Source organism: Equus quagga, chromosome 21 (assembly GCF_021613505.1).
Source record: "Equus quagga isolate Etosha38 chromosome 21, UCLA_HA_Equagga_1.0, whole genome shotgun sequence".
In the NCBI taxonomy this organism is placed as follows: Eukaryota; Metazoa; Chordata; class Mammalia; order Perissodactyla; family Equidae; genus Equus; species Equus quagga.
This window is the reverse complement of record NC_060287.1, coordinates 37,313,195-37,339,276: the sequence shown is the minus strand read 5'-3', so window position 1 is coordinate 37,339,276 and position 26,082 is coordinate 37,313,195. Positions and strand designations below refer to the sequence as shown.

Genomic DNA, 26,082 nt, shown 5'->3' with positions numbered 1-26,082 from the left:
CTCCCCAAAGCCCCCCCGGTACATAGTTGTATTATATTCTTCATTGTGGGTCCTTCTAGTTGCGGTGTGTTGTATGTTTTCGATGCTGTTGTTTAAAAATAATTTCTATTTCCATTCGTTTGTTGCCAGTGTATAGAAATACAATTGATTTTTCTCTATTGCCATCATATCCAATAATCTGGCTGAGATCACTTATTAATTCTAATATTTTATAAACTCTTTTGGATTTTCTATATACATAATTATGCAAGCTTCAAATAATGACCGTTTTCTTCTCCCTTTCTAATATTTATAAATTTTATTTCCTCTTCTTTGCCATATTGTTCTGGCAAAGACTTCCAGTGCCGTGTTGAATAAAAGTGACTTTTCGGTAGATATCCTTCATCGGATTAAAGAAATTCCTCTTCACTCCGCTTAGTTTAACGGATGTTGAACTTTATCGAATCTTTTTCTGCGTCTATTGAGATGATCATATTGTTTTCCTTCTTCATTAAGTGAATGAGGTAACTCACATCAATTGCCTTTTGAATGTTAAATCAACTTTGTTTTCCTAAGGTAAAACCTCCCTGGTCATAGTATGTTATCCTTTCTATCTATTGCTGGATTCAATTTGTTAATACTTTGTTTAGAATTTTTGCATTCATGTTTGTGAATGAGCTTGGCTGATTGTTTCTCTTCTCATTTTCTTTTTCAGATTTTGGTGTCAGCAGAGTGACTAACTCATTCTGATTTTCCTCTGACTTTCCTGGTCTTAGTGCTGAAAGTTCCCATCCCAGGAACCCCCCAGGAATCCCCCAGTCCCAGGCGAACAAGGACAGCTGGTCACCCTAAGTGTCAGCGCTATGCTGGCCTCATAAATGGGTTGGGAAGTATTCTTTGCCTCCCAGTTCTCTGAGTTTTTGTAAGATTGGTATAATTTCTTTCCTAAACGTTTGAAAAGATTTATCAATGAAGTCACCTGGATGTAGAATTTTCTTTGTTGGGAAGTTTTTAATTATAGATTTAATTTATTTAACAGATACTGGAGTATTCTCCTTGTATCTGTTTTATTAAATTGTTTTTCAAGGAATTTGACCATTTTATCTAAGTTGTCAAATTTCCTGGCCTAGAGTTGCCAGGTCTTTTTTATTTTCCTTTGCTTCTGTTACATAATTTTCTGTGTAGAGGTCTTGCAGTATTTATTAGGTCGTTCTGAGGTTTTTGATCATTTTTGATGCCACTGTAAATGAGATCTTTTTGAAATTTCATGTTAGTACTTTTTGTTATTGGTAAATCAAAATACTATTGATTTCATATTATTTTACATTAAACTTACATCCAAAAATCTTGACTTACTTATTAGTTCCAATAACTTATCTTGAGAATTTTAAAGATATTCTGTGAAGAAAAATAATTTTGTCTGTGAATAATGATAGTTGTATTTCTTTCTTAGCAGTACATACTCTTTTCTTTCAAAATTTATTTCTCTTTCTTTTTCTCCTTCTTCCTTTTTTCTTTTCTCTCTTTCTCTTTTTTGGGGGGGAGCAGTTTATTGTCCTGGCTTGGGCTCCAAACGTTGACTTGATGTGGTCTATATCTACCCGGTGCATCTCCTTGATTGCTCTGCATCTCAGAGGAAAAGGTTTCAATATTTCACCTTTTAATGTAAGTTAATTTTATTTTTAAATAATATCTTTTTCCTTGGAGGAATTCAAAAGAGCAAAGAAAGAATTAGATTCTGAGTTAGCTGTCACCGTCTTTGAGGGCAAATCTTGGTTCCGGGGCAGGAGGGAGTGGTTAGGGAGACATGGAGGAGGCATGTGTGAGTCTGAAGAATAGCTGGTGTCACATCCAACAGACATTGACAGGTGCGAGGGCAGGTGTGGGAGGCAGGAAAACAAGGCTGAATTAAACCACGATTGGCCCAATATCTCTCTTTAGTTGTTGTTGCCATTGGCAAATCCTGCCAACTTCGTCTCCAAAATCAACTCCAAATCCAGCCTCGATCTCCATCTGCGCCGCTAGCGCCCTGGTACAAGTCGCGGCCGTGGTGGCGCAGGTTTTCAGTAGCCTCCTCTCAGCTCTCTGTGCATCCATCCTGCCCCTATGCTCTGTGCGCACACATAGATCCCAACTTTGCCCTGCACAGCTGCCCCATGGCTTTCTATCATGCGGAAACCCACCCAGAGTCCTTCCAATGGCCTGGGCCCTCCGTGATCTGCCCATCGGCCTCCCCAGGGACATAGGCTTTCTTGGGGTCCTCAAACACCTTCAGCTCATCTTCTTTTCCAGGCCTTTGGAACAACCTCCACTCTTAGCTCACAAGACCCACTTTATCCCATCATCACGGTCTTGACTAAAACGTCACTTCTTCCTGGAGCTCTTCCCTCCTCCACCGCCCTGTCCCTTCATTCTCCAGGCCTCCCCCGGCCTCATCTCTTCCTGGCGTTTGTCATCACCTGAGACAACAGCTGAGTGCTTTGTCCCCTCTGCCATCTGCTCTGAGTCTGGGTGCCTGAGCATCATGGCAGATGGCCCATAAATATTTGCTGAAGAAATGAATGCAGGATTCACATTGAGCTCTGCTCCCTCGGCCTTCCAAGGGGGCTCCCAGTCCCTGTGCCCACAGCGGCAGAGATCTTCTCTCCCGATAAAACATCTTTCAGCTGCATTGTGTGTGGAAACCTCTTGGGACGCAGAGGCCCCTGCAGAATGGAGTGTGAGGTGTCTGTCTAGAATGCTCGCGGGACAGCACGTCAGGTTCCCCGTCTTTTGTCTGCAGAGCAGCTGCCGGTCTAAACGTGGGCTCAGTCACATGGAGGGGTAGAAACCCCCGGCAAAGCATCTCACCTGCCCCTCTTGGTGCGCTGGCTCGGCAGTGGCCAGGACTTCTCTGTTCTTTTAAATCAAAGGAACGCCTGTGTTCCAAAGACTCTCTTATGAGAAGTTTCTGCAAAGGTTTGCTCACCTCACTTACTAATTAAAGGCAAGCCACATTTTTTTCCCTCCTGGTCTCTGTAGTCATACCACCAAGGCTACTTGATAGCCGCTGCCCGATCGGGTTACGCGGACGGCCGCGATAATGCCATTTGCTGCGATGAGTGAGTCGACAAGGCTGAGTGACTTGGTGGAAATATTTCCCAATCGGACTAACCTGTTGGCAGCCTGCTCCCCATCACGCTGGCTTTTATAATGAAAAAGGAAATTATTTCTGCTTTTAAGGATGGCGGTTCCAGAAATGGTGAGTAAAGTGGGCTGAGGGAGAGAAGACGCTTCTAAAAGTCGACTTCTCAACATTTCTCTGTGTTGTGGAACCCACCAACCACGGCCTGTTGGGGAAGGGGCTTCTTTATCGAGGTTCCCTGTTTCGGAAAGCGTGTTACCGTGTGTTCTTATTCTTGTTATAAAGTTAAGCTGTGTAGTTTGCCACATGCTGATAGTAAGCAACAAGCGTCAGCAAGAATCGAAGTCAAAAATGCTGAATGCGAATTTATTAATTTTCTAAGATATTCTTTAAAGCTGGAATTCTTGCGATGGAAATGAAATAAGCGTTTTTAGTGCATAATTCTTGCTTAGATTTTCCTGTGACCACGTGAAACAGCGTGAGGACAAAGTTTTAAATGACTTAATAGTTCTCTTTTGAATTTCAAACGTTACAACAAGTAAACAACAGAAAGAAAATAAAAATGAGTGACCTAAGTATCTACGTTTTCTGTGCCTGTTGGAACCTCTAGATTTTAGCTCTTTGCAGAAGCAGGTTCCTAGAGAACTCACGCCTGATACCTGGGAGGGTGAAGTGGAATTTAGCTGGGAACATTCGGCCATTGCTCGCTCCCTCGGCCCTTCTTAGAGTCACAGGGAGTGACTTCCAAAGGCTCCCGGCCTCTTGGGCGTTGCGATGGGTGGAATTCTCTTGGAGGAAACAGAGCCCCAGTGTAGCTTTGGTGCAGCCCAGCGGCCTCCAGCCACTTCTCCCTTTGCGATGTAGGGGGGGACTGGGCACCCAGAGGGCGCCGATACTGTCATCCGTAATTAGGTCATGCCTGTGTGAGCCAGGAAAGGGCTGTGTTTACGGGAAGCTACAAATACTGTGGGCGAGAGTCCCCGCCCTGGCGCCATCTGCATTTTTGGGGCATAGACAATATGTGAGTATCAAAACTTCTTATGTACACAGTAGGGGTACCACATGCGCAGGCAAAGGGTCTCGTTTATGTGAGATGGGCAAAGAGCAATGACAAAAAAGAGAAGGAAAGTGCTTTGAAAATAATCTATCTTCTGAAAATTAAGGATGCAGTAACTTCTCCATGGTCAAAAGGCATCTCTCTAAAGATGTGTTACTCAATTGATTTTAAGTTGATCAAACCATGGGAAAGTCATTATTTTAGCAGAATTAAGTGCACGTTTTTTCACTAACTCTAGAAATTCCTCTGTTATCTGCAGTGGCTCAGAAAAAAAGTGCATTCTCACCGGACAAATAGATTTGATTACTCAGTACCGAATGCGCTTTATGTGGATTGTCGAATTTAGAAGATTTAACATGAGAAAGATGCGTTTGATGCTGAAACTTTAAGTAGAGAAGCAAAGGCTTTCTGTTCTCCCTGGCGCAGGAGGTGGAGGTGGAGGTGGAGCCGAATCTCAGAGGTCCTGAAATAGTCACCATGGGGGAGAACGACCCGCCGGCAGCGGAAGACCCCTTCTCCTTCAGATCGCTTTTCGGCCTCGATGATTTGAAAATCAGTCCTGTTGTGCCAGGTAAGTGGAACCACATGTGATTTCTCCCCACTCCCCGATCTAGACAACAAACGTGGCTGAGCGTCCCTCTGAGGAAATATCTCCTCTGGAGTCCTCACACATACCGCTGGACACACACGCTTCCTTAGGTTTACAGAATCGGGGAGAGAAGGAGCACGTTAGAGGGGGCAACTCTTGCCAGCTCCCTAGAGACAGGGGTTTGCATTCTCTGGATGGAGGTTTTCAAAACGGAGGCCCCAACTGCTTTGGGAATTAGGAGTCCGATTCTGGCCAGGAAATCTCGGAGCCCTCCAGGAGGTCCTGAGAACTGGTGCTCATCAGTCCTTCCAGAAAAGTTAAAATAAGCTGGACATCACTGAAGACACTGGATGCCTAGACTGAAATCCAACAGCGGGTGTCAGCGTTGCTCCCAGCCGTGAAGGGAGGCAGGTGGGTTTTGTAAGTAGGTTACGAACGCCTGGAGAAGCAGTGGACTCCATAATACCTACCAGCTGGGATCTTTCTGGCAAGAGGCTATCAGGATCTGTCAGGTGAGCTGTGGCTCATTGGTCTCCCAGGAAGTCAGACCCCCAGGGCTGGGTAGGGGGACATCTGGGGGTTCCAGCTGAGGTTCCAGAAAGCACGGGATCTGGGCTACCCTAATGATTCCTTTTAAACCACCTCGATGACTGATGTGCAAAGAATAGGAAGTGGGAGGAGAGGTTTCAAGGGTGGGAAAAGATACACAATTTAAAAATATGGCCCCCCAAATTAGCATAAATGTAAATTTAAAAAGTGTTCTTCAATCACCTGATCGGCAAAACTTACCTGGTTTTTATATCTGAGTTTACTCTCTTCCCATCCTTGCCCACAGGTATGCGCTCTTGCACAGGGCACATACAGACAGGCATTTTTCCACGTGCTGTTTGGTTTTTTATCAATGCCTTGTTTTTATAGCGTCACTCCATCTCATCAGGTAGATGTGTAATTTACACAGCCATTTCGTCGTCATTTGACATATAGTTGTTTCTAACATTATTATTATATAAATAGTATGAACATGAACAACACTACGCACATTCTCTGCTAATTTTTGATTATTTCTTCATGATTAATTTCTAGTAGTCAGAAGGAACAAAAGCTTTTAAAAAGTTTTCTGTTTAAACAGAGCAACGTATTGTTCATTATAAAAATTTAGAAGATACAGTTAATCAAAAAGATTTTTTTAAAGTTATCCACAATTTTACCATCACTCAGAGATAACCTTGTTAGCACTTTATTATTGAATTTCTTGCATTTTTTAATCAACATTTACATTATTATTTCCCTTTGGGAGTGACATATACTATTTGTACTATTTTGAAGCCTTTTTTATTTTTTTAAACTAAACAATATCACATTCATCTTTCTGTGGCCTTAAATAACTAAATATTCTTCAAGGGTTGGCCAGCTATGGCCCAAGGGCCAAATCTGGCCCACTGCTTGTTTTTATAAATAAAGTTTTATTGGAACACAAACATATCCGTCTATTTACATATTGTCTGAGGCTGCTTTCATCCCATAGTAGGGTTGAGCACTTGTGATGGAAACCACATGGCCCATAAAGTTTAAAAAATTTATTATCTGGTCCTTGACAGAAAGAGTTTGCCAACTCCCTTTCTCTATAATTTCAGTATTTCTGTGTCATTTGGTATTTTATCAGTTCATTCTGCCGGTCATCAGGCTGCATGTATGCGGTATTACAACATGCATCAGTATTATAAACGCCACTCCTCTAAGTGTCCTTGTAGGTAGAAATTTGTGTACATCTGTGATGGCATCTTAGAGTAAATTCTTAGTAGTGGAGTTAGTAGGTGAATAATTCCATCCACTTTTAAGCTTTTTGGTACGTATTTCCAATTTGACTCTCAAAGAGTTTATACAATGTATACTCCTCTTGACTGAAAGTGGGGGCCCCTTTCCTTTCACTTTGGACTGCAGTGGGTATAGTAATAATAATAATAGCATCATTGTTAAGTTGATATGTAGTTAGGTCTAATTAGCATTTTTTTCATTTCCAGAGAGCCTGAAGGTTTCCTGTGTTTGTTTATCATTTGCCTTCCTTCTTTGGAGAGATGCTATGCATTTTGCTTTTTATTCCAGAACAAGGAGGGGGGATCCTGGCAGCGCCCACAGGGCCAGGTGGCCGAGGAGCTGTCAAGGGGCAAATGTGAACTGATACAAAGTTTCTAATTGGACAAGAATCTTTGAATCTACAATTTGGCCCCATTTGCTCAATCTAACTCTTAGATACAGAACAACTGGAATGACAAGAGGTCATTCTTGGGGCTCCTGCTGATTTTGGAGTGTGAACGGAGAGCTGCGTCTCTGTGGGGAGAGGTATTAGTTTGGCGCAGGCTTCGGAGCGGGGGGAGGAGCGTGGAGAAGAGGAGTCTGCTCTGTTAACTCAAGACCATGAGTTGGTGGCCCTGAAAAGATTAGTCCCCAAGCCTGAGATGAAACAGCATTCATTATCATGCTGTCCTTCATTCATCCATTCAACCGACTAACATTTGTTGAGGACCTCCATGTGTCAGTGCTGGTCTAGGTGCTAGAACATAGCCGCCAGGGAACACTTGCTCCTCCAGCCAGAGCCAGGACTTGCCCTTTGTCTCGCCTCCTTTCTGGCTCGGCATCCTCGAGGTCACCGGGTGTGCAATGCAGCTCCTTATTTCCCTGTGCTCTTTCCCTTTTCTCTCTATCATTTTCCTTCTGTTCCTCTTTCCTCCTTTCCCTCCCGTGTCAGTGTCACCTCTATGTTTCCATTTTTGTCTTCAAATTCTCTTCTTTGTTAGGTGGCTTCGAATGATATTGACCATTTCATAATCACGCTCTTGCCAGAAGGGGAAGTTCCAGAGACAGGCAGGGAGAGGTTCTTTTGGCTTTTACCTGGGGGGGGCCCTGGGATCAGTGTCTCCAAGACCAGGAGAGGAGAGGCAGGGCAGTTTCTGTCCCGCGTAATCGTGTGACGCGTGGTGGCTTCCTCCCCTTCCTGTGTTCCTAACTTCCTCACTTGAAGTGGAGACAACTTTGGCATGGACGTATTTTCAGGACTGATGAGAGAATTTGCATGAAATGGCCTGTTGTCCCTGAGAGGAAAGGGCGCCAATGGAAATTCTCCTGGTTGCCCTGAGAGGCTTGTACTTGTGGGTATCTTAATTCTCTTTGCATCGTCTTTTCCACTCGATTGGCCTGGTTCTTTAGGAAAGAACTGAGGAGGGTCTTGGGTTTTACCTTACTTGCAAGCTAACAAGGCACCCTGCTACAGGTCCATGGATGCTGACAGAAAACGTGAGACTCCCGGGTCAGAGAAAAAGGACTTTATTAGTCACAGCACAAGCGGCATGCACATCCTGCTTGAGTTGGTTACCTCGCCCCCAAGTCCCACGGAGGCGATGTGGAGCAGCCAGGTGTATGTTGCACGCACAGCGGGCTTGCATCATAGCTAAGGAGCTCAGAGCTAAGGGAACCCAAATCTTTTATAATGGGCTGTAAGCAGACCTGTACGAACTTTGCCCCAAAGGAGGACATTATATTTATTAAGCCAGACAGTAAGTTAACCTGCCCCTTGCTCTGGAGAAAGACACTGTTTCTATCTTCTGAGGCTATTTGCTCTCTCAGTGTCCGGGAAGAGATGGTCTGGAGCAAAGGCCGTGAGCATCTCTGGGCATAGCACTCATGGAGCATGGTCTGCTACACACACCATCTGGTGAGCTTCGCAGAGGCCCCACTCGCCCTCTCCTGCAGGCCCCCTGTTTGGGTTTTGCAGTCACCCTCCTCTGTAAGGGAACGTCCTTGGCAGTAGGGGTTCTATCCCCTTCGTATTGGTTTCCTAGGGCCACTGAAACAAAGCACCGCAAACTAGGTTCCTTCAAACAACAGAAATCTACTGTCTCTCCACTCTGGATGTTGGAAGTCTGAAGTCAAGGTGTGGACGGGGCCCTGCTCCCTCTGAAAGCTGCGGGGACCCTTGCTTCTTCCTGGCTTCTGGTGGCTTGCTGATAAGCCTTGGCTTGTAGATGAATCACACAATCTCTGCCTTTATCTTCACATAGTGTCTGCCTGCGTCTCTTCATGTTGCCTTCCCTTTCTGGGGGTCTGTCTCTGTGTCCGAATTTCCTCTTTTCATAAGGACACCAGTCATGTTGGATTAGGGCCCACCCTAAAGACCTCATTTTAACTCGATTACCTCTGTAAAGACTCTATTTCCAAATAAGATGATATTCAGAAGGACTAGGGGTTTGAACTTCAACATATCTTTTCGGGGGGACACAATTCAACCCATATCACCAGTCTCCAGCCCAGGATGGACAGACCTGGGTCAGAGCTGGAGACCGTGGGGCTGAACTTCCAGAGAATGTTCCCTGTGGTGAGTGGCCCTTTCTCTAATTAAGGCCCCTCTCTTTGGGCTGGAACATTCTCTGCCTTGAGGGCAGGGGGAATGCATAGTTAGGTTTTAAGTTGTATTTTATTCAAATTCGCCCCAAGTGGCTTTTTGCTCTTCCGTCCCCCCCTTGGTTTGCAGATGCAGACGCGGTTGCTGCGCAGATCCTGTCACTGCTGCCATTGAAGTTCTTTCCAATCATCGTCATTGGGATAATTGCCTTGATATTAGCACTGGCCATCGGTCTGGGCAGTGAGTACAATTCATTATTTAGTAGGCTCTCAAATGCCTCTTCAGGCATTTAAGCTTTCATGAGCTCCCCCCCTCACACCAGCATGGTGCATCCACCCAGCCTTAATTACTGGAGGCACGCATCCTTGGGTTTGCCGACTTTGAGTTTTATTTGCCTGCATGAAGGTAAAGCCAGTGTGGAGCCCAGCAGGGGCCGTTGGCTGTGCTTGGGGCTTTGTCACCAAGGAAGCTGCCGTTGGAAGTGTCCAAAGGCAGCTGATGAAATAGAATCCCGAGGGCAGGAGGGGGGTGTGGAGCTGGCTGGAGAAAACAAGGAGGCCATTCATGCACGGCCAAGCACGCCTGCTATTTTTAAAGAAAGGTGCATGTGGCTTTTGAGAAAGTGAGTTATTTGAATGGCATCTAATAGGGAGCAATTTCTCATCTTCTCTTTCAAATAAGTGGATCACAGATCAGTGTAAAGCTCCACCTGCTCGGCTGTGTGGTCCACAGTTCCCAGAGTCAGAGAAAACAGGAGGTAGATGGGGGGGGGGGGGGGCGAGTCCTCACTCAGCTCCTCGCTCAGCCGGCTCAACCAGTCAGTCCACAGCCATGCATTTTCTCTCTTGACCTTGAGCCCTCCAGAGTCTGAATTCACCTTCAGTTGTGGCTCAAGGCCACTTAGTGAGACAAAGAGGGGTGCAGCAGCCCCACCCCCTGGAATCTGGAAGGGAAAGTCGGCTGAGGGAAACAAGCTACTGACAAAGGAGCAATTTCAATGCAAGTTTCGTTATTAACGGGCAAGCTCAGGGCCACGTGGCAGGTGGACGGCTGTTCATGTTGTCCACTGAAGAAGCCCTTCCTTAACACTCCCGTCTTCTCCTGCCCGCAGTCCACTTCGACTGCTCTGGGAAGTACAGGTGCCGGTCGTCTTTCAAGTGTATTGAACTGACAGCTCGCTGCGACGGGGTCTCAGACTGCAAAGATGCGGAGGATGAGTACCGATGTGGTAAGGACATCCCTTTTCACAGGAGGCAGGAGGAAGTCAGCACAACCCAGCCCTGACTTTCCCATCTGTGAAACGGGTCCAAGTCAGTGCCTTTGTCAAGTCGAGTCTTCATCTGGGGTCCACTCACCCCAGGAGGTACTGGGCTGGGTGTTAAGGGAAGGCCACTACATGGAGCTTAAAGTCGATCCAGGAGACTACATAAGCAATAAGAGACCCCCTAAGAGAGCTCAGGGCGTCCGGACAGTGAGAACAGCTGCGGCCCGTCGCGGGTGGAGGCACCGTGGGCGAGGAGCAGGTCAGGTTCAGCAGAGGGGGGCTGTGGGCAGACTGCAGAGAACTCTCTGCCAGCGGTCTCCCGCCCTGCTGGCCAGTAACGGCCTGTTCTTCCTGGGCGTCGGCCAGTCCGCGTGAGCGGTCAGAACGCCGTGCTCCAGGTGTTCACAGCTGCTGCCTGGAGGACCGTGTGCTCTGACGACTGGAAAGCTCACCACGCTAATGTCGCCTGTGCCCAGCTGGGCTTTCCAAGGTAATTTAAAGAGCCTTTCCAGCTGGTGGGTAAAACATTAATAGTGATAATGTGATAATGAAGAGAGACACCCACCGTGGAGTGGGGCCCTTACAGATGCTTCAACTCGTCAGTCATCACGTGGCGTCCTCATGGTGACCCTGTGATGCTGACGTCATCCGCACTCTAGGGGTGTGCAAACCAAGGCCTGGGTGCTAAGTGACTTGCTCAAGGTCACTTGGGAAATGGCACGTTTCGGGGTGTCTCAGGGCCAGGACAGGACCCTCGATGCAAACATGCAAGAAAGAGCTTCGGAGCTAAAAACTCAGCCCCTGGTTCCTCAGGCTGCGGCTCCAAGCAGCTTCCCGGCAGTCCCTGCGTGCTGCTGGTGGTCACACTGACGTTCAAACCGAGTCTGGAAAGTCAGCAATTCAGTGAAAACCCAATCATTCAAAACAGCTGTTGAGCAACGTGTAGGAGAAAGGACTGTGGTAGTGGAGTCTTTGCTTTCAGCATTTGGTCGTCTACGAGACTTTTTGCTTCAGGTGACACAGTTCGCCCTGATGTGGGCCCCTCCGCTCCCCCGGCCCTTCTTGCAACTGCCCACCACTGCCGTCTTCCGTGGGCCCAGAATGTCACCCCTGTGCCCCTTTGCTCTCGATTCTCAGAGTTGAGAGCAGGCAGGCTCTCTGAGTCCCCGAGCCCCTGTCGGGAAGGAGCTGTCTGTGCCCGAGGAAACGGGTGTGCAGGCCGTGCTTGGAACCCACGGGGTCTCCCTTTGCAGTTTGGGGCGGCACGTTCTCAGCCCCTCTCTCCACAGCCAGGGAAGCCCAGAGTGGCCTCCAGCCGCAGCCCCGGGACCTCCCTCCTTCCCCGCTTGTGACAGCCCGGATCCAGAGATCAGCTAGATTTCCACACGCTGCACCACGCCACTCACACACACATGCACCACATTATACACACCACGAACATACCATATACACTACACACACACACACACACACACACTCATACCATAGACACAAACCCCACATCACACAAACGCACATATCATACACACACCACTTACACACACACACCCCCCCCACATTACACACACCACAAACATACCATATATACCACACACACATACATACTGCATAGACACACAGACACATATCATACACACACACACACACACATTACACACACCACAAACATACCACGTACACCACACACACATACCACATAGACACACACACACCACACACACCCCACATCACTCACAAACACATATCATACACACACCACTTATACACATACCACAAACAGATACCACACACTATGTACACACACATCACACAGACACACACACCACATCATGCACACACACACTACAAACATCACATCACACAGACACATGACACACACGCACACACACTCCCCTCCACTTCCCCAACTAGTCAAACAGCTGGAAACATCCCCACTCGGCCTGCCTCTTCCATATGGAGTCCCTGCCTTGGGCCCACTAGGGGGCGTCCCTTCCTCTTCCCGACCCCCCTCTTTCTTCCTCCTGGAGCACCACCTTCCCGGAATCCCAAGGCCTCCCGTCTCCTCTGTGGAAGGACCCAGCTGACCCCTTCCCTCTGCACCCGCTCTTCCTGGGCAGCCCGCAGACCTCTGTCCACCCCGGCCACTTGGTGAGGCCGTCCTTCCTCCCTCACGTGCTCCCTCCAAGCGGAACTCTGGCGAACGCAGTGTTTCTAGGCTGTCTCCTCCACGTTGCCCATTTTCTTTACTCTGAACTTGTTCTTTTCTTCCCTGTCTTTGCTTCAATTCTAAAATTTATTTCTGTATTCTTTTTTGCGTATTTGTTCTGCTTCTCTCTTTAAAGCCCTTCTTTGATCTTCTCTTCTCTGTATCCTACGTCAGATCTCTGTGATTAAAATAAAGGGTAGACCATTAAGTCAGATTGCCTGGGTTCACGAGCCAGTGAGTACACAGACTGGTTACATAAAGTGTGGCTCAAAAATGGGGATCATAAGAGAGCGGCTCTGAGGGGTCGTTGAGAGGTTGAAACGGCTCTGGAGCATGTGGACGTGAGCCTGGCACAGAGGGACGCCCTGCGAGTTTGTGGGTGTGGTTGTTACTACCTCTTAGAGACTTTGACAATTTGTGGGGCCCCAGCTGCAGCATTTGGGGTCCCTTTGCATTTCACGCCGCCCCCCTTGTAGCCCAGCCCACCTGCCTCAGGATCTCCATCCCGGCAACAATCGGCCCTTTCCCTGGGCGCCTGCCCTGTGAGTGGGTTGAGCAACACCCCGGAGGGCTGCGAAGGTCATTGTCTCCAATGGCAACCCATGCCAGCTCTAGGCAGACTGGGAAAGTCCTTCATCCTCCCTGGCCTGTTGTCCTTGGGGAGGTCAGCATCATCACTTTGGTGCCCAACTGAAGACACCCCCCCAAGTTCTGTGTTTGGTCCCCTCGGGGGCTTGTTTCAGGCCAAGCAAAGCTCAGTCCAGCTAAAGTGTCAAGGAGCCCCACCAACTATATCAGAAAGTGGTCTTCCCTCCCGTGTGCCCGAAGGCCATGGAGGGTGGGCGGGGGTTCAGGATGGGGGCCAAGAGGTCCACCATCCGCGACAATGCCAGGTCTGGAATCCCTTGCTAAATTGGCAAAAGGAAGCCATTCATGGTTTGGGCGGGGATGGGGAGGGGACAAAATGACATCCCCCTCGTGTGATCCCTGTAATACTGTGACTTGAGCACAGGTTGATCTGAAGCAGGGAGTCAATTTCCCATGTCGGGGTTTGTGTTTCTAACGCACTGGCAGCTACGTGAGTTCAGACGCCCTCCGAGTGGACTCGCTTGAGGAGCAGTTCCGAGAGGACTTTGCTTCCATCAATCACCTCTTGCCGGATGACAAAGTGACGGCTTTGCACCACTCGGTGTACGTGAGGTAAGCGGCTGTGTGGTACTGCTGTCCATGCTTGGGTCAGGTCGCCCTCTGGGTTTGCAGAGTTGGCGCAGCCCCACAAGGACTCAGGAGGCCTGGGAGTGTTGCCTCCAAGTGCAAGGTACGGCGTGGCCACCTTGGTTAGACGGGGTGCATGCACCAGGCTGGGGTGCTAGGACTTAACCCCAAGCCAGGAAAATCTGGCCCAAGAGAGAAAGGGAGCAAGGAGGGTAAAAGTGATGTGCGTGTCATAAATGCTGGACTGCGCCTCTCACATAGTGGGCGCTCCAGATGTGTTTGGGGAAAGGAAGGAAGGGAGGGAGGAAGGGAAAAAGAAGTTAAGAAACGTATTGTTCTTGTGTACAAAGCACTGTCATTCTCACCATTTATATTGCATGCTTCACTCAATGGCTCACGAGGCGGGTAGAATGAGGTGTCCTTAAATGACGGTCAGGCGCCTGAAGCTCAGAGTAGTCACCTGTCGGGCGAGTGGAGACAGGGTCGGAGATTCTGAGCCCGAGTTCCATGTGCCCGTCTGACACCTTGGACCCAACCCCAAGAGGAGGCTGTTTGCTGCTCTGGGAAACAACAGCTTGTCAGCCTGTCCGTCGTGTCATTGACATTCCTCCCCGCTGGACCCACGTGCAGTCTGTAGGGACAACTCATCCCTTGGATCCTAAAACCTCAGTCTGGTGACAGTAGCTTTTTCTTGCCTGATTGCATGACAGGACTGGGGCTCTAAACGCAGGAAGAGTTACAAAGGAGTCCGGGGGTGAATTGTAAGAAAAGCACGTGCCCTGGCTCCCACCCCTGCAGGGAGAGTGCTGTCTGTTCCAGGGCAATCACATCTGTGCCCTGGGGAGGAGTCCTCTCCGAGGTGTGTGTGTCCCAGGCTGCAAGGACTTCGTGCCAGGAGAGCTGCCATGCTGTTTGGTGGGCCCTCCGTGTCCCCCAGGGGCCAGTGCAGAACATCAGGGTGAAACTGACATGCAAATGACACCAGTGTGTGTTCGTATAACATAGCTCACTGTGCATCTCTTACGTTAGCTGCACAAAGCTTCGAAACACTCCACAGCCTGTCACATGCATGATACTTCTCTGAGGTCGAGGGTTTTCTGGTGAACTGTGAGACCTCACTCTCACGGTTTTCTTTGCATAGACTAAAACTGTAACCTGTGTTCAAGAGCAGGAGAATAGAGTTTATTTTTCTTTTACTCTGACATGAAGTAAAAACAAAGTGTTCATTTCTCAAGCCTCGAGTAGTTGTCATTAAGCCCTGGTTTTTCCCAATCCAGGGAGGGGTGTGCCTCGGGTCACGTGGTTACCCTGAAGTGCACAGGTAAGTTAGAAACGCGGAGATAAGTGGAAGCCAGCACTCACTCACAGACTCCTGCCTCCCCCTCCCTCCTTGGACTGCTGGGACTCCCTTCCTCATAGGTGCCAGGTGGGGACTCTGTGGACCCCACCTGATGGGGGAGGGGAGCAGTGTCAGCCAGGTCTCACCTGTAGGGTGGGGGGAGGCACCCAGGAGCGACTCCTCGGCATCAGACAGGACCATGGTCCATGATGTCCTGTCACTTTGTGGTGGCTCCAGTAGCCTGCCTCACCAGTCACTTTCTCCTCCTCTCCACTGGAAAAGTGTACGCAGAGGGCTCAGTGCCCCAGGCCCCCGCCTCCCCGGCCAGGCGCCCCTTGTTGCTGGTGGGGGGAGGTTCTTGTTGCAGGGTTGTGTCTGAAGAAGTCCGGAACATGACCGCCAGTCCCTGACTTAGTGTGGAGGGGGCTGTGGAAGGTCCCCATGCTCCTGGTGTGTTGTCCTCATCCTGGGGACAGGAGCATCATGAGGACGGTGCTGCCTGCACTGGGTTCTTTGCTCTGACTGGCTCTTCCCACTGCACCCCCATGACACCCCACTCTTCCCACATCTTGGGGGACCTGCCCCCACCCCTCTCCCCGTGCTCCCTCTTCAGTGCTCTCTCCTGGGCTGTGAGCTCTGAGAGGGCGGCAGGGTGTGAGGGGGAGGAGAGGTCTGTGGGACCGCCCCCCAACCCTTGTTTTCCCTCTGCAGCCTGCGGTCTGAGAATGGGCTACAGCTCACGCATCGTGGGTGGAAACATGTCCTCGCTCGCACAGTGGCCCTGGCAGGCCAGCCTTCAGTTCCAGGGCTACCACTTGTGCGGGGGCTCTGTCATCACCCCCGTGTGGATTGTCACCGCTGCCCACTGTGTTTATGAGTGAGTGCTCCTGACCTCCTGGATGTGGCTTCTCCTCTTCTGCAGACCCCTGTCCAGTCTGGTTTGGGCGATCAGCAGCAGGTCCAGGAAGCAGGCAAAAATAGACCAGATCATCACAAAGTAACATCAACATGGAGGGACACCCCCGTCCTCCTCACCATGGATCCATCACTGTCGGCTGGGTGTGATTGGGGACCCTGAGCTCATTTTAAGGATTTCAGACCTACAAGTCTTATAGGAAAGATAGGAAGAGGAGGAAGGAAGCGCTCGTGCAGGAGGAAACATGCCAGCACAAAGGCCTTAGACCTCCCTGGAGCTAATTACGATGGACGGTGTTGTGGCAGAGAGGGCGAGAGATGGCGCAGGGTCAGGGGCAGGTCATCGAGTCTCCCCAAGGCCGTCTAGACAGGAGGTTAGCATAGGAGAAAACCACAGAAGATGCTTCCAAATACAGAGGTTAATTCTCCCTGTTATTTTTACCTCCCACTATTTTGGTTGCTGTCTGATGGAGGAGGGGCCTTGATGGACCCCCTCCCAGTCAGCCAAGTTGAGCTCCATTCTCAAAGGATGCGAAGGTGGCCTCAGAGGTGCAGAGAGCAAGAGCTGTCTAGGAAATGCATGGGGTGGGCCTGCACTTCTGCAGGGCGTGGGAGTCGAGGTCAGATCCAAGAACAAGCAAGCGGGGCAGTGGGACATCTCCTGTCGTCTCCCTGGCCCTGGCTCCAGGGACACCTGAGGTCTGTGGATTAAGGTGCTTGGGTTTTCCCCGCCTCAACTCTTGGTCTTCTCATTGCAGCCTGTATCTCCCCAAGTCCTGGACCATCCAGGTGGGCCTGGTTTCCCTGCTGGACAGTCCAGCCCCCTCCCATCTGGTGGAAAAAATCATCTACCACAGCAAGTACAAGCCAAAGAGGTTAGGCAATGACATCGCCCTCATGAAGCTGGCCGGGCCACTTGCCTTCAATGGTATGTCTGGGATTCTCGGTTGTTCTGTAGCTTTCATTTATTTCAAGAGAATTCGTAATTGCTTGGTGAAGCATTTTTATGATGCCTACTTTACCATCTGTGTCAGATAATGCCAATATCTGATTCATATCGGTGTTGGCCTCAGTCGACGTTCTCTTCTCATTAAAGTTGTGATTTTCCTGGTTCTTGGTATGATGAGTAACTGTCAATCATGCTCTGGAAATTCGAGCTATTACATTGGGAGATGCCGGGTCCTAAAATGTCTTCCATTTCAGCAGGAGGTCACCCTGTTCAGGTTCACTGGGCAGGTCTTGACCTACTTTGTGGGCTTTCATTCAGATGGTAATTTGATTTCAGAGACTTCGAGGTTCTACTTTGGTCAACTGGGTTTGTCTGGTGCCACTGGGGTTCCCACTGGTGCCACTTTATCTCTGCCGGTGTCACCTGGAGATGAAAGGGGCTTCCCCAGGCCTGGCCACCTGGCGCCTCTCGGTGGTTGAAGGGGGTCTCTGGCCTGTGGGGACAAAGAGCTTTGTCCTGCCTGGAGCTTGTTGTGGTGAGGTCACCCCAGCCAGTGCCACCTGCCTGCTCAGGGTCCCTAGGTGGAGAATGAGAGTCTCAACGTTGTCTAAGAAAGACAGCGCTTCCCAGGCTGGCCAGCTGGCTGTGACGGGATCCTCCTAGCAGCCATTTCTTTACAAGCTGGAAGATACTGGGCATCTCCAGCTGCCTGAAGAGCTCGGGAACATTCTCTTCCCACCCGCTGCTGAGTTCTGCAGGCTCCGTTTCTCCATGGGAAAAGTCAAGTCCTGGCCTCTGAAGGTCACAAAAACACCAGAAAAGCCACACAGGATAGAACTTCCAAATATTCTGCAGATACAAGAAGGAATTGTGAGGCTCCTCCTAAATGAATGAAGGCCCCGTTCTCCTCCCCAAGGAATACGGCGGCTTGGAGTGTGGGCAGAGTGTAGGAAACGAGGCCCCTTACAGGAGCAGAATCCTGGTGCGAGACCAGCTGCAGGTGTGACCTGGCAGAATCCTTGGCGTGTTTATCACATGGCACACATAACATGCTACACGTAACACTCTGAAACAAATATTGATAGAGAAGCAGAGAGAAATTGTAATGGTGGTGTTCTTCTGTTAATTGTCATTAATGATACTTGGTGACACAACCCGCATGGACAGGCAAGCTTGTCGCCTCTAGATGTGTCAGGAGGCACGGGAATACTCATGGAGTGATGTTCTGAAGGGCACCCTCCCCGTGGTCCAGACCAAGAGCAGGCAAAGTGTGGCCCACAGGCCAAATCTGACCTTTGCCTGCTTTTGTAAATGAAATTTTACTGGAACACTGCCAAGACCATTTCTTTCCTATTGCCTGGGGGCTGCTTTCACACAACTGGGGCAGAGTTGAGGGGTTGTGACAGAGACCACTGACCTATGACATTTACTATTCGGCCTTTTATAGAAAGAGTTTGCTGGCCCCTGGTCTAGAATCACATTGCCACAGTCCAGGGTAGTTTTGAGGTCTGAGGGCGCTGGTTGGGAAGGCGCTCCCTGCTCTGAGCTTGCAAACAACCGATGGCTTGACCTTTCTCTGGGAGATCCTTTGCGTCCCTCAGGGAGGTAAGCCCTGATGAGATCGACGTTTCCTGGGACTACTGCTCCCATCCAGCTGAGAGTGGTTGTTTCTCCTTTGAACAGAGATGATCCAACCAGTTTGTCTGCCCAACTCCGAAGAGAGCTTTCCTGATGGAAAAATGTGCTGGACGTCAGGATGGGGGGCCACAGAGGATGGAGGTCAGTGGTCTGAAATCAAGAGTCTGTGTCCAGGGAGCCCAGAACTGAGATGGCTGGGGTACACGCCCACAATGACATGCTCCTGTCCAGTGTCCCAGTGTCCTGTTCCCTTGGGATGCCCACAGATCCTGGTCAGGGAGTGTGAGTCAACTGCTGGAAACACAGTCAGCTGAGCAGTTGTGGGTCATGAGTCACGGTCCCATTTATCTTGGGACAACATGAAATTGCATACTTTCTCAGGAGAGAAATGAAGCACAAAGGAGAACTGTGGACACTTACCTTTGCCAACATACCAGGTGGTTCTCCCTCCGCCTCCTCCCACCGTGTTAACTGAGTACATAGGAGCCCGGGTGGAGAACTCCTCCCAAGCTTTATTCAGAAGACAGAGATTTGTTATCGGTGAGGAAATTTGTCTTGCGAGACTTCGGAAGACGTGTGATTTCACCCTACAAAGGTCAAGTAGAGAAAGCAAACAAGACCTTATTGCTGTAATCATGATAGAAGCAGAAATGTTAATAAGAATAACCCATGGGAATGAAACCTGGGCCATCCTTTGATCAATATGGGGCACAAATGTGGTCACAATTCTTGGGTTTTCCATCAATTGCTTTAGTTTCCTGGGGCTGTCAAAACAAATCACCATAAATAGCACGGCTTTGGCTTAAAACAATGGAGATTTATTTTCTTATGGTTCAGGAGACCAGAAATCTGAAGTCAAGATGGGGGCAGGGCTGGTTCCTTCCGGAGCTCCGAGGGAGAATCCGTTCCAGGCTTCTCCCAGCTTCTCGTGGCTCCGGCTGTCCTTGGCTTGTAGACACATCACCCGCATCTCTGCCTCCATCTTCACATGGTCTTCTCTCTGTATCTCTGCCTCAAGTCTTCCCTCTCCTTTCTCTTACAAGGACACCGCTCTTTGGGTTTAAGGCCCACCCTAAATCCAGAATAATCTCATCTTGAGATTCTTACCTTAATTACATCTGCAAAGACCCTATTCCAAGTAAGGTCACATTCTAAAGTTGCAGGTGGATATATTGGGAGCGGGGGTGGGGGTGGGGGGCACAATTCAACCCAGTTCGGGAAGTATAGTATGTTCCTCTTGAGACTTATCAGCTGAGCTCACTCCCTCCTGAATGTCCGAGGTACACGGGGCTCACCCAGGCCCAGAGGGTCTATGAGCCCCTTGCAGCACTCCCGCCAGCGCCTGCCGTGGGGACCGCAGTGGCTCAGGGTCCTTACAGCCATATATAATTCCAAGCTCACCCACTTGCCCAAATCCTGCTCTGTGCCCACATGGCTGGTCAGGGGGCTTCCAGCTCTGTTAGAACCAGTGCCCCCACAACCTCTGCTTTGTGGTGGGGAGCAGGGACACCACCCCGCCCTCCCTTTCCTCTCACGGTGAGTTCTCAGTTGGGACCACGCAGCTCACCGGAGTGATTCCTATTATGTTGGACTCTGAAGAAGAGGCACTGGTTCCCCATGCAGATTCCCCACGTGCCATGTGCTAGACCGAGTGGCTCCACGAGATGCCTTCTCCTGCTCATAGCAACCCTGAGGGGGTGTTACTTTCCTGCTCATGTTGAGGGTGAGGAGGCTGAGGCTGAGGGGCGCTGAGCATCTTGCTCAGGTTCCCACGGGCGGGTGGTGGAAGGTCTGGGATTCCACGCTGGAGCTCCTCCACCCATGTCCATATTCACATTATTCACAAACTTAAAGTGCCTGAAGGTGATTATTCATTGTCTTCCTGGGACCCTTGTGGGACGAGCAGAGACAGGTACCACTCTCAGCCCGACCTCACGGCCAGGTGGTCCCCACTGCCAGGACGGGGGATGTGTGGGCGGACTCGGGGAGCCCATGCAGAAAACAGGTGTAACTCACACTCACAGAACTCTTACGGGGACTGGGACGTGGACGTCTTTGGCAGGACATTTTTCTGCCGACCGTCCTGGGGTTCCACCAAGAAGCTGTGTGCGTGAGCTCTGCGAGCCTCGGTTTCCCTTCTGTAACTTAAGTTGTTCTGAGAACTGATTGGGCGGGTATGGGTTAAGTGCTTGGCCCAGGACAGGCCCTGGGGAGGCCCGTGTTGGCCACTGTTGCCCCACCTCCTCCCGTGCTGGTCCCTTTACGGAGGGGAGATGCCCTGACCTGAGGCAGAGGGGTGCAGGGCCCATCGTTAGAAGCAGAGCCCGAGGGCTTGCCGGTGCTCGCAACAGACCAAGCACGGTCCACCTGCAGGCGTGGCCTTTGCTCCATAGTGATGTTGGGGGCGTGCCCCCACCCCTCTGTGGATGTGTACCCTCTGAATTCCGAGCGGGGCCCCCCTCACTGCATGTACCCCCATCTCTGCCGCAGGTGATGCCTCCCCGGTCCTCAACCACGCAGCTGTGCCTTTAATCTCCAACAAGGTCTGCAACCACAGGGACGTGTACGGGGGCATCATCTCCCCCTCCATGCTCTGTGCCGGCTACCTGCGAGGCGGTGTGGACAGCTGCCAGGTAGGGGCCCTCGGTGACCTCTGGGGGCCGCGGCAGAGGGCAAGGCGAGGCTCTGGCACCATGACCCAGCCGGTGGGACAGGCCACAGCCAGCATTTCCCAGTGACGGACTGAAAAGCAAATTTACAGGGCGTGGGGAAGAAGTTTGCTCAAGATATCACTTCCTTTCCTGGCCGGCTGGGCCTGTGTTACCCAAGGCTCCCACTCTGCCTGGGGGCTGGGCGGCCCGTGGGGGGCTCGCAAAGATGCTTCCCTCCCCAGCTGGTTCGCAGTTTGCAGGGGGATGAAAGCAGGGGAAGGCAGGCGGGAACTGGTGAACTTGGGCCTCCAAAGCCACAGTAGGCGAGACCCCAGTACTGCCTGGGTCCAGCCGAAGCCCCCTGGCCAGGCAGACCCTCCCTCAGAGAGCACGCCCTCGGTTGCCCGTAGCTGCCTTGACCAACTTGAGTTCATTGTATCTAGAGTCTGGCAGGGAGACAGCTAGGGGAGGCCATCCTTGAGGGCTAAAGGACCCTACTATCAGGAATTTGAGTCAGTTCTAGAAGGGCTGCTGTGAAAGCAGAGCCATCCCTCAGCCATATTTTGGGATAAGGCAGAAAGGAGAATCCTGTCACTATGACAAGGGACACCCCGGGGCCGTGCCTGTTCTGTCACTCTTTTGTCTCTTTCCTGGCCATCTAGGGGGACAGCGGGGGACCCCTGGTGTGTCAAGAGAGGAGGGTGTGGAAGTTGGTGGGAGCGACGAGCTTTGGCATCGGCTGTGCTGACGTGAACAAGCCTGGGGTCTACACTCGCATCACCTCCTTCCTGGACTGGATTCACGAGCAGATGGAGGTGGGTGCAGCTCACGCCGGTCCTCGTCATTCCACCGCCAGCGTCCGTGACGTGGGGCCTCAGTCCTGCTGTGCAGAGCCGGGGAGTGACCACTTAGTTGTTGATTCGGCAAACAGTGACTTTGTGGCTCCTGGGTGTCACGGCTAATCCCAGGGGCAGGGCTCTGTGTGGGTGCGGCCCTGGTGGGGTGGGCACCCAGTGGGGAGACTGTGGCTGGGACAACTCGCCAAGTGGGGAAAAGAGGAAAGGCGGCTGAGGGGGAGGCCTTGGGGAGGGAGGCCAGTCGAGTGGGCCGGTGCGTATGGAGGAGAGGGTGGACGAGGGGGAAAGAGGTGGGGGAGGGTCCGAATCTGGAGGATCCCACAGGCCTACTGAGGGGTGTGGACCTTGCTGGGAGCCAGGGATAGGATGGAGGGTCTCTGATCAGGAGGGGGCCTGGGCAGCTCTGTTCTTTGTGGGGGGGCCTTCCTGGAGGGAGGGACCTGGAGGAGGGAGACGGGTCGATGAGATGAGGCTGGCTTGGCAGGATCAGGACGGCAGGGGGAGCCCTGGAGACAGCGGGGAGGAAGAACGGGATACCCAAGGAAAGGGAGTGCCACAGCTGACTCCAGGCCCAGCACAATAGTGCAATGGCCCAAAGGACAGCTGGTGACAGCCACCCCTCCTTGGGGGAGCAGGGGAAAGGCTGCAGGGAGGGGAGCCCGGCCCTGCAGGAGCCTCGATAGCATGGCTCCTTCCACCTTGTGGGCACTTGGCAAATATTTGCTGACTTGATCTCCGACTCTGAGCCCTGCATCACTCTTTGGACCAGTTTCAAAGGACTTTTTTTTTTTTTTTTTAATTGAGGTGAAATTAATATGACCTTAAATTAGCTAGCTTAAAGAGAACGATCCAGTGGCATTTAGCACACTCACGACATTGGGCAGCCACCATCGCCGTCTAGTTCCAAAGCATTTTCGTGGCCCTGAAATAAAACCTCACACAGCTAGGCAGGCACTCCCCCCGTCCCTGTCCCCAGCCTCCAGCAGCCAGGACTCTGCTTTCTGTCCCTGCGCATCAAAGACCAGTAGAAATGCTCCTTTTAATCTGAAACAATTGGCTAAGAAGGACGTCAGACTCCTAATGTGCCTTGGTGCTCATTTCCACTTCTTCCTCGTTGAATTTTTGCTTTACGTGAGAAGCTACCTAGTGGTTCCCGTTGGTCAAGGCTGATGCCCAGGGCTGGGACAGAGCTCCACTGGTGTGTAGCTGTGTGTCCTCTGCAGGGGCAAATCGTTCCTCCCTCAGTGTCCGGCTCACTGCGAGGCAGCCACAGCTGGAGGACAGGCTGTCGGGAAGCGTCCGTGTGGCTCATTTTGTTGTTAGCTGGCAGGTTGGCCCCGTGCTCAGACTGAGGGGCGTGTAACGTTCTCCTGCAGCACAAAACTCAACCCAAATCGTCAACCCCTCAAAGAACAGACTTTCGAGGGGCAGCCTCCTCCCCAAGCAGTGGCCGAGGACGGCCTGTGAGAGAGAGCCTGGGGTGCCGATGGCCATGTGGGCAAGCCCATGGGGCTTTGGAGGGCGGGATAGGGGGACCAGGCCCTCCGCATTCGCCCCTGGAGCCAGGGAGGTGCGCCTTCCAAGCGGCTGCACGTAGGGGCAGAGGGTCTATGTGACGGAACTGGTAATCTTGAAAGTGAAGCAGTGGAGGAAGGCAACTCCCAGAATTCAAGCTGCCAAGAGGTACTGGGTGCCGGGCAAGGGCCAGGTTCCGAAGTCACTCCCGGAGCCTTCTGATGATGGTGCTATGTGATGTAGCACCATTTCCCTTCAGTATCATCCTGGGTGGCAGATGCTAGGACTGTCCCCATATTACAGGTGAGGGGCCACCCCAAGCGAACAAGGGCAGATCCGTGACTCCAGCTCCAGCACACGCTGCACAAAGAATTGGCAGGTCTTCACCCTGGGGTGCACAACACTCTCCCTGGCTGCGTGTTAACCTTGAAGATCCCTGGGACCCTTCCCCAGAGGGCTGATGGGGTGGGGTGAGGCTCTGGCGATTTTGGTACATAGGGTCTTCAGGGCACACCTTGAGAAACACTGGTATGGGCCATGTGGCTCGCCGGGACGGTTTCAGAAAGGGCTTCTGTCTGTCCCCTGATGCTGGAGGAGCAGTGTTGTCTGTGAGGGATGGTTGGCTCCCTTGACACCTGGGAGAGCATCTCAGTCATCAGCTGCCTCTGGCCCACTGAAGGCCTGTGTGAGACCCACCCTTTTGCAAATCTCTCTTCAAATGTCTCGGGGGATGACCCAGAAGATGCTTCCCTTCTCATGAGAAGCTTTCTGCTGGGTCTGCATTTTTAGTTGTTTTTTGAGCATCAATGAGAGGGCCTTCCAAGAGCTCACACAACTGGAGGGGAACTGCCCATTTAGCTGATGGGGCTGCCTGCTGTATCATCGTCATTCTCAGCCCGTGGTCTTCTCTGTCACCCTGGGGCTTACAACAAAATCGTTCTGACTTAAAGTGGTGCTTAGGAACGCTGACACTAACAACTGGAAAGTTCCTGTGGAGACTATGGAAAAAACCTCAGGTCAGTGATGAAACACGCAGAGGCGTGGCTGGTTGGGAGGTGCGTATGGGTAGGAAAGCTATCTCACGTTTATCTGAGATCTGCGTAGAGCTGGCAGCCTCCTCCAGCAGAGGTCACCCTTGTCCCCATCAATCGTGAACAGCTGGTGCTTCACTCAGGGTGCAATGCAGGTGCCCACTCAAGTTTAATGTTGAAGAGATGGCTTGAAGTGCTGAAAAAGATAACACCAATGTCTTCATTTCTAGAGGGATCTGAAAACTTGAAGAGAAACGGGACAAGCCACAACTTAGAGCTCCTGCCACAGTGGAGACCTTCCTGTCCTTCCATAGATTCCTGTGTGGAAACTTCCAACAGCAGAGCCAAAAGAAGGAGCATCTCTCCATTCCTCTTCATCTGGAACAACTTTCTTCTAACACCTCTAACAAGTCACAGGGGCACGGACCAGAATGACCTTGAAGCTCCTTTCTGACCTTCACGAAGAACAGAAGCAGGAAACCCCTCCAAAGTGCTACCTTATCCCACTTGTTCACCTGCTGCTCCCTACGAGGTTCAACATCCCCAACCAGATGGCACATCGTGGGCAAAACAGTCGACAGCCGCTGCCTGGAGCAAACGGCAGGGATGCGGTCATGGCTGATGGAGCCGTCTGCGCTTTCCTTACCTGGGCACCAGAACCGAACCCAAATTTTCTATTCTAAGATCTCCTTTCACATGTGGGAACCCAATATACAAATGATTCGCTTTAAGGTTTATTTCTATTATGTCTTTGTAGCATTTGGTGTTTCATATATTATTGACCCTCGCTTCCAAAGGCCATAAGCTCTCTTAACGCGTTCGTCCGTCAGAGCTCGTCTGAAGGAGCCTGACTTCTCGTGTAAATTGAAATCCTGAGCTTGATTCGACAGGCATGATTACTTTGATCTCGTCTGTGTGTTGTGGGTTTTGCATTTTTCTGTTAGAACAGCCTTCTCAGAAGATCGGAATTATCTTGAATTACATCACAAGACTCAGAGCAGAGTGAGAGAAGAAAGCCCTGGGGTTGGACAGGACCACCTAAACCCCACTCAGTGGGTACTGAAGGCCAGTAGAGTAGATGGTCACGTGCCATCAAGACCAAAGCCTTCCCTCCCTCTCCATGTGGGCCCATTGATCTTCCCCACACCTGCAGGATTAGAGACCCACTCATTACCCACACACTTTCTGCAGGCCACAAAGCACACACGTGACAAAGGAAGGCTGCTTGGTAAGTAAGCAGTGTCCAGTGGCGCTTTATCACGAGTGCGTTCATCAGAATATGAGCCCATTGCTTTGCCTTGAGGCAACAGCGGGAAAGATGGGTGAGTTTCAAACAGATCAGAGATGGGTCCAGGTG

At 51.0% G+C, this 26,082-nt stretch overlaps 1 protein-coding gene across 1 annotated transcript; it reads left to right on the top strand.

The window, feature by feature from the left end:
• Window positions 1-3,161: 3,161 nt before the first annotated feature.
• Window positions 3,162-25,791, top strand: LOC124231277 (transmembrane protease serine 3). The gene is made up of 13 exons (XM_046647968.1): window positions 3,162-3,220; window positions 4,587-4,731; window positions 9,275-9,385; window positions 10,257-10,373; window positions 10,776-10,899; window positions 13,690-13,815; window positions 15,108-15,151; window positions 15,881-16,046; window positions 16,843-17,012; window positions 18,717-18,812; window positions 21,162-21,304; window positions 21,985-22,137; window positions 24,956-25,791. The coding sequence occupies exons 1-13, from the start codon at window positions 3,203-3,205 to the stop codon at window positions 24,971-24,973; spliced, it is 1,431 nt and encodes a 476-aa protein (XP_046503924.1). The 5' UTR covers window positions 3,162-3,202; the 3' UTR covers window positions 24,974-25,791.
• Window positions 25,792-26,082: the final 291 nt, after the last annotated feature.

Bases quoted from the DNA above. Each gene is read 5' to 3' on its own strand.
- LOC124231277 (XM_046647968.1), top strand. The intron at 16,047-16,842 runs GTGAGTGCTCCT...TTCTCATTGCAG, and splicing joins GCTGCCCACTGTGTTTATGA to CCTGTATCTCCCCAAGTCCT. The intron at 21,305-21,984 runs GTAGGGGCCCTC...CTGGCCATCTAG, and splicing joins GCGGTGTGGACAGCTGCCAG to GGGGACAGCGGGGGACCCCT.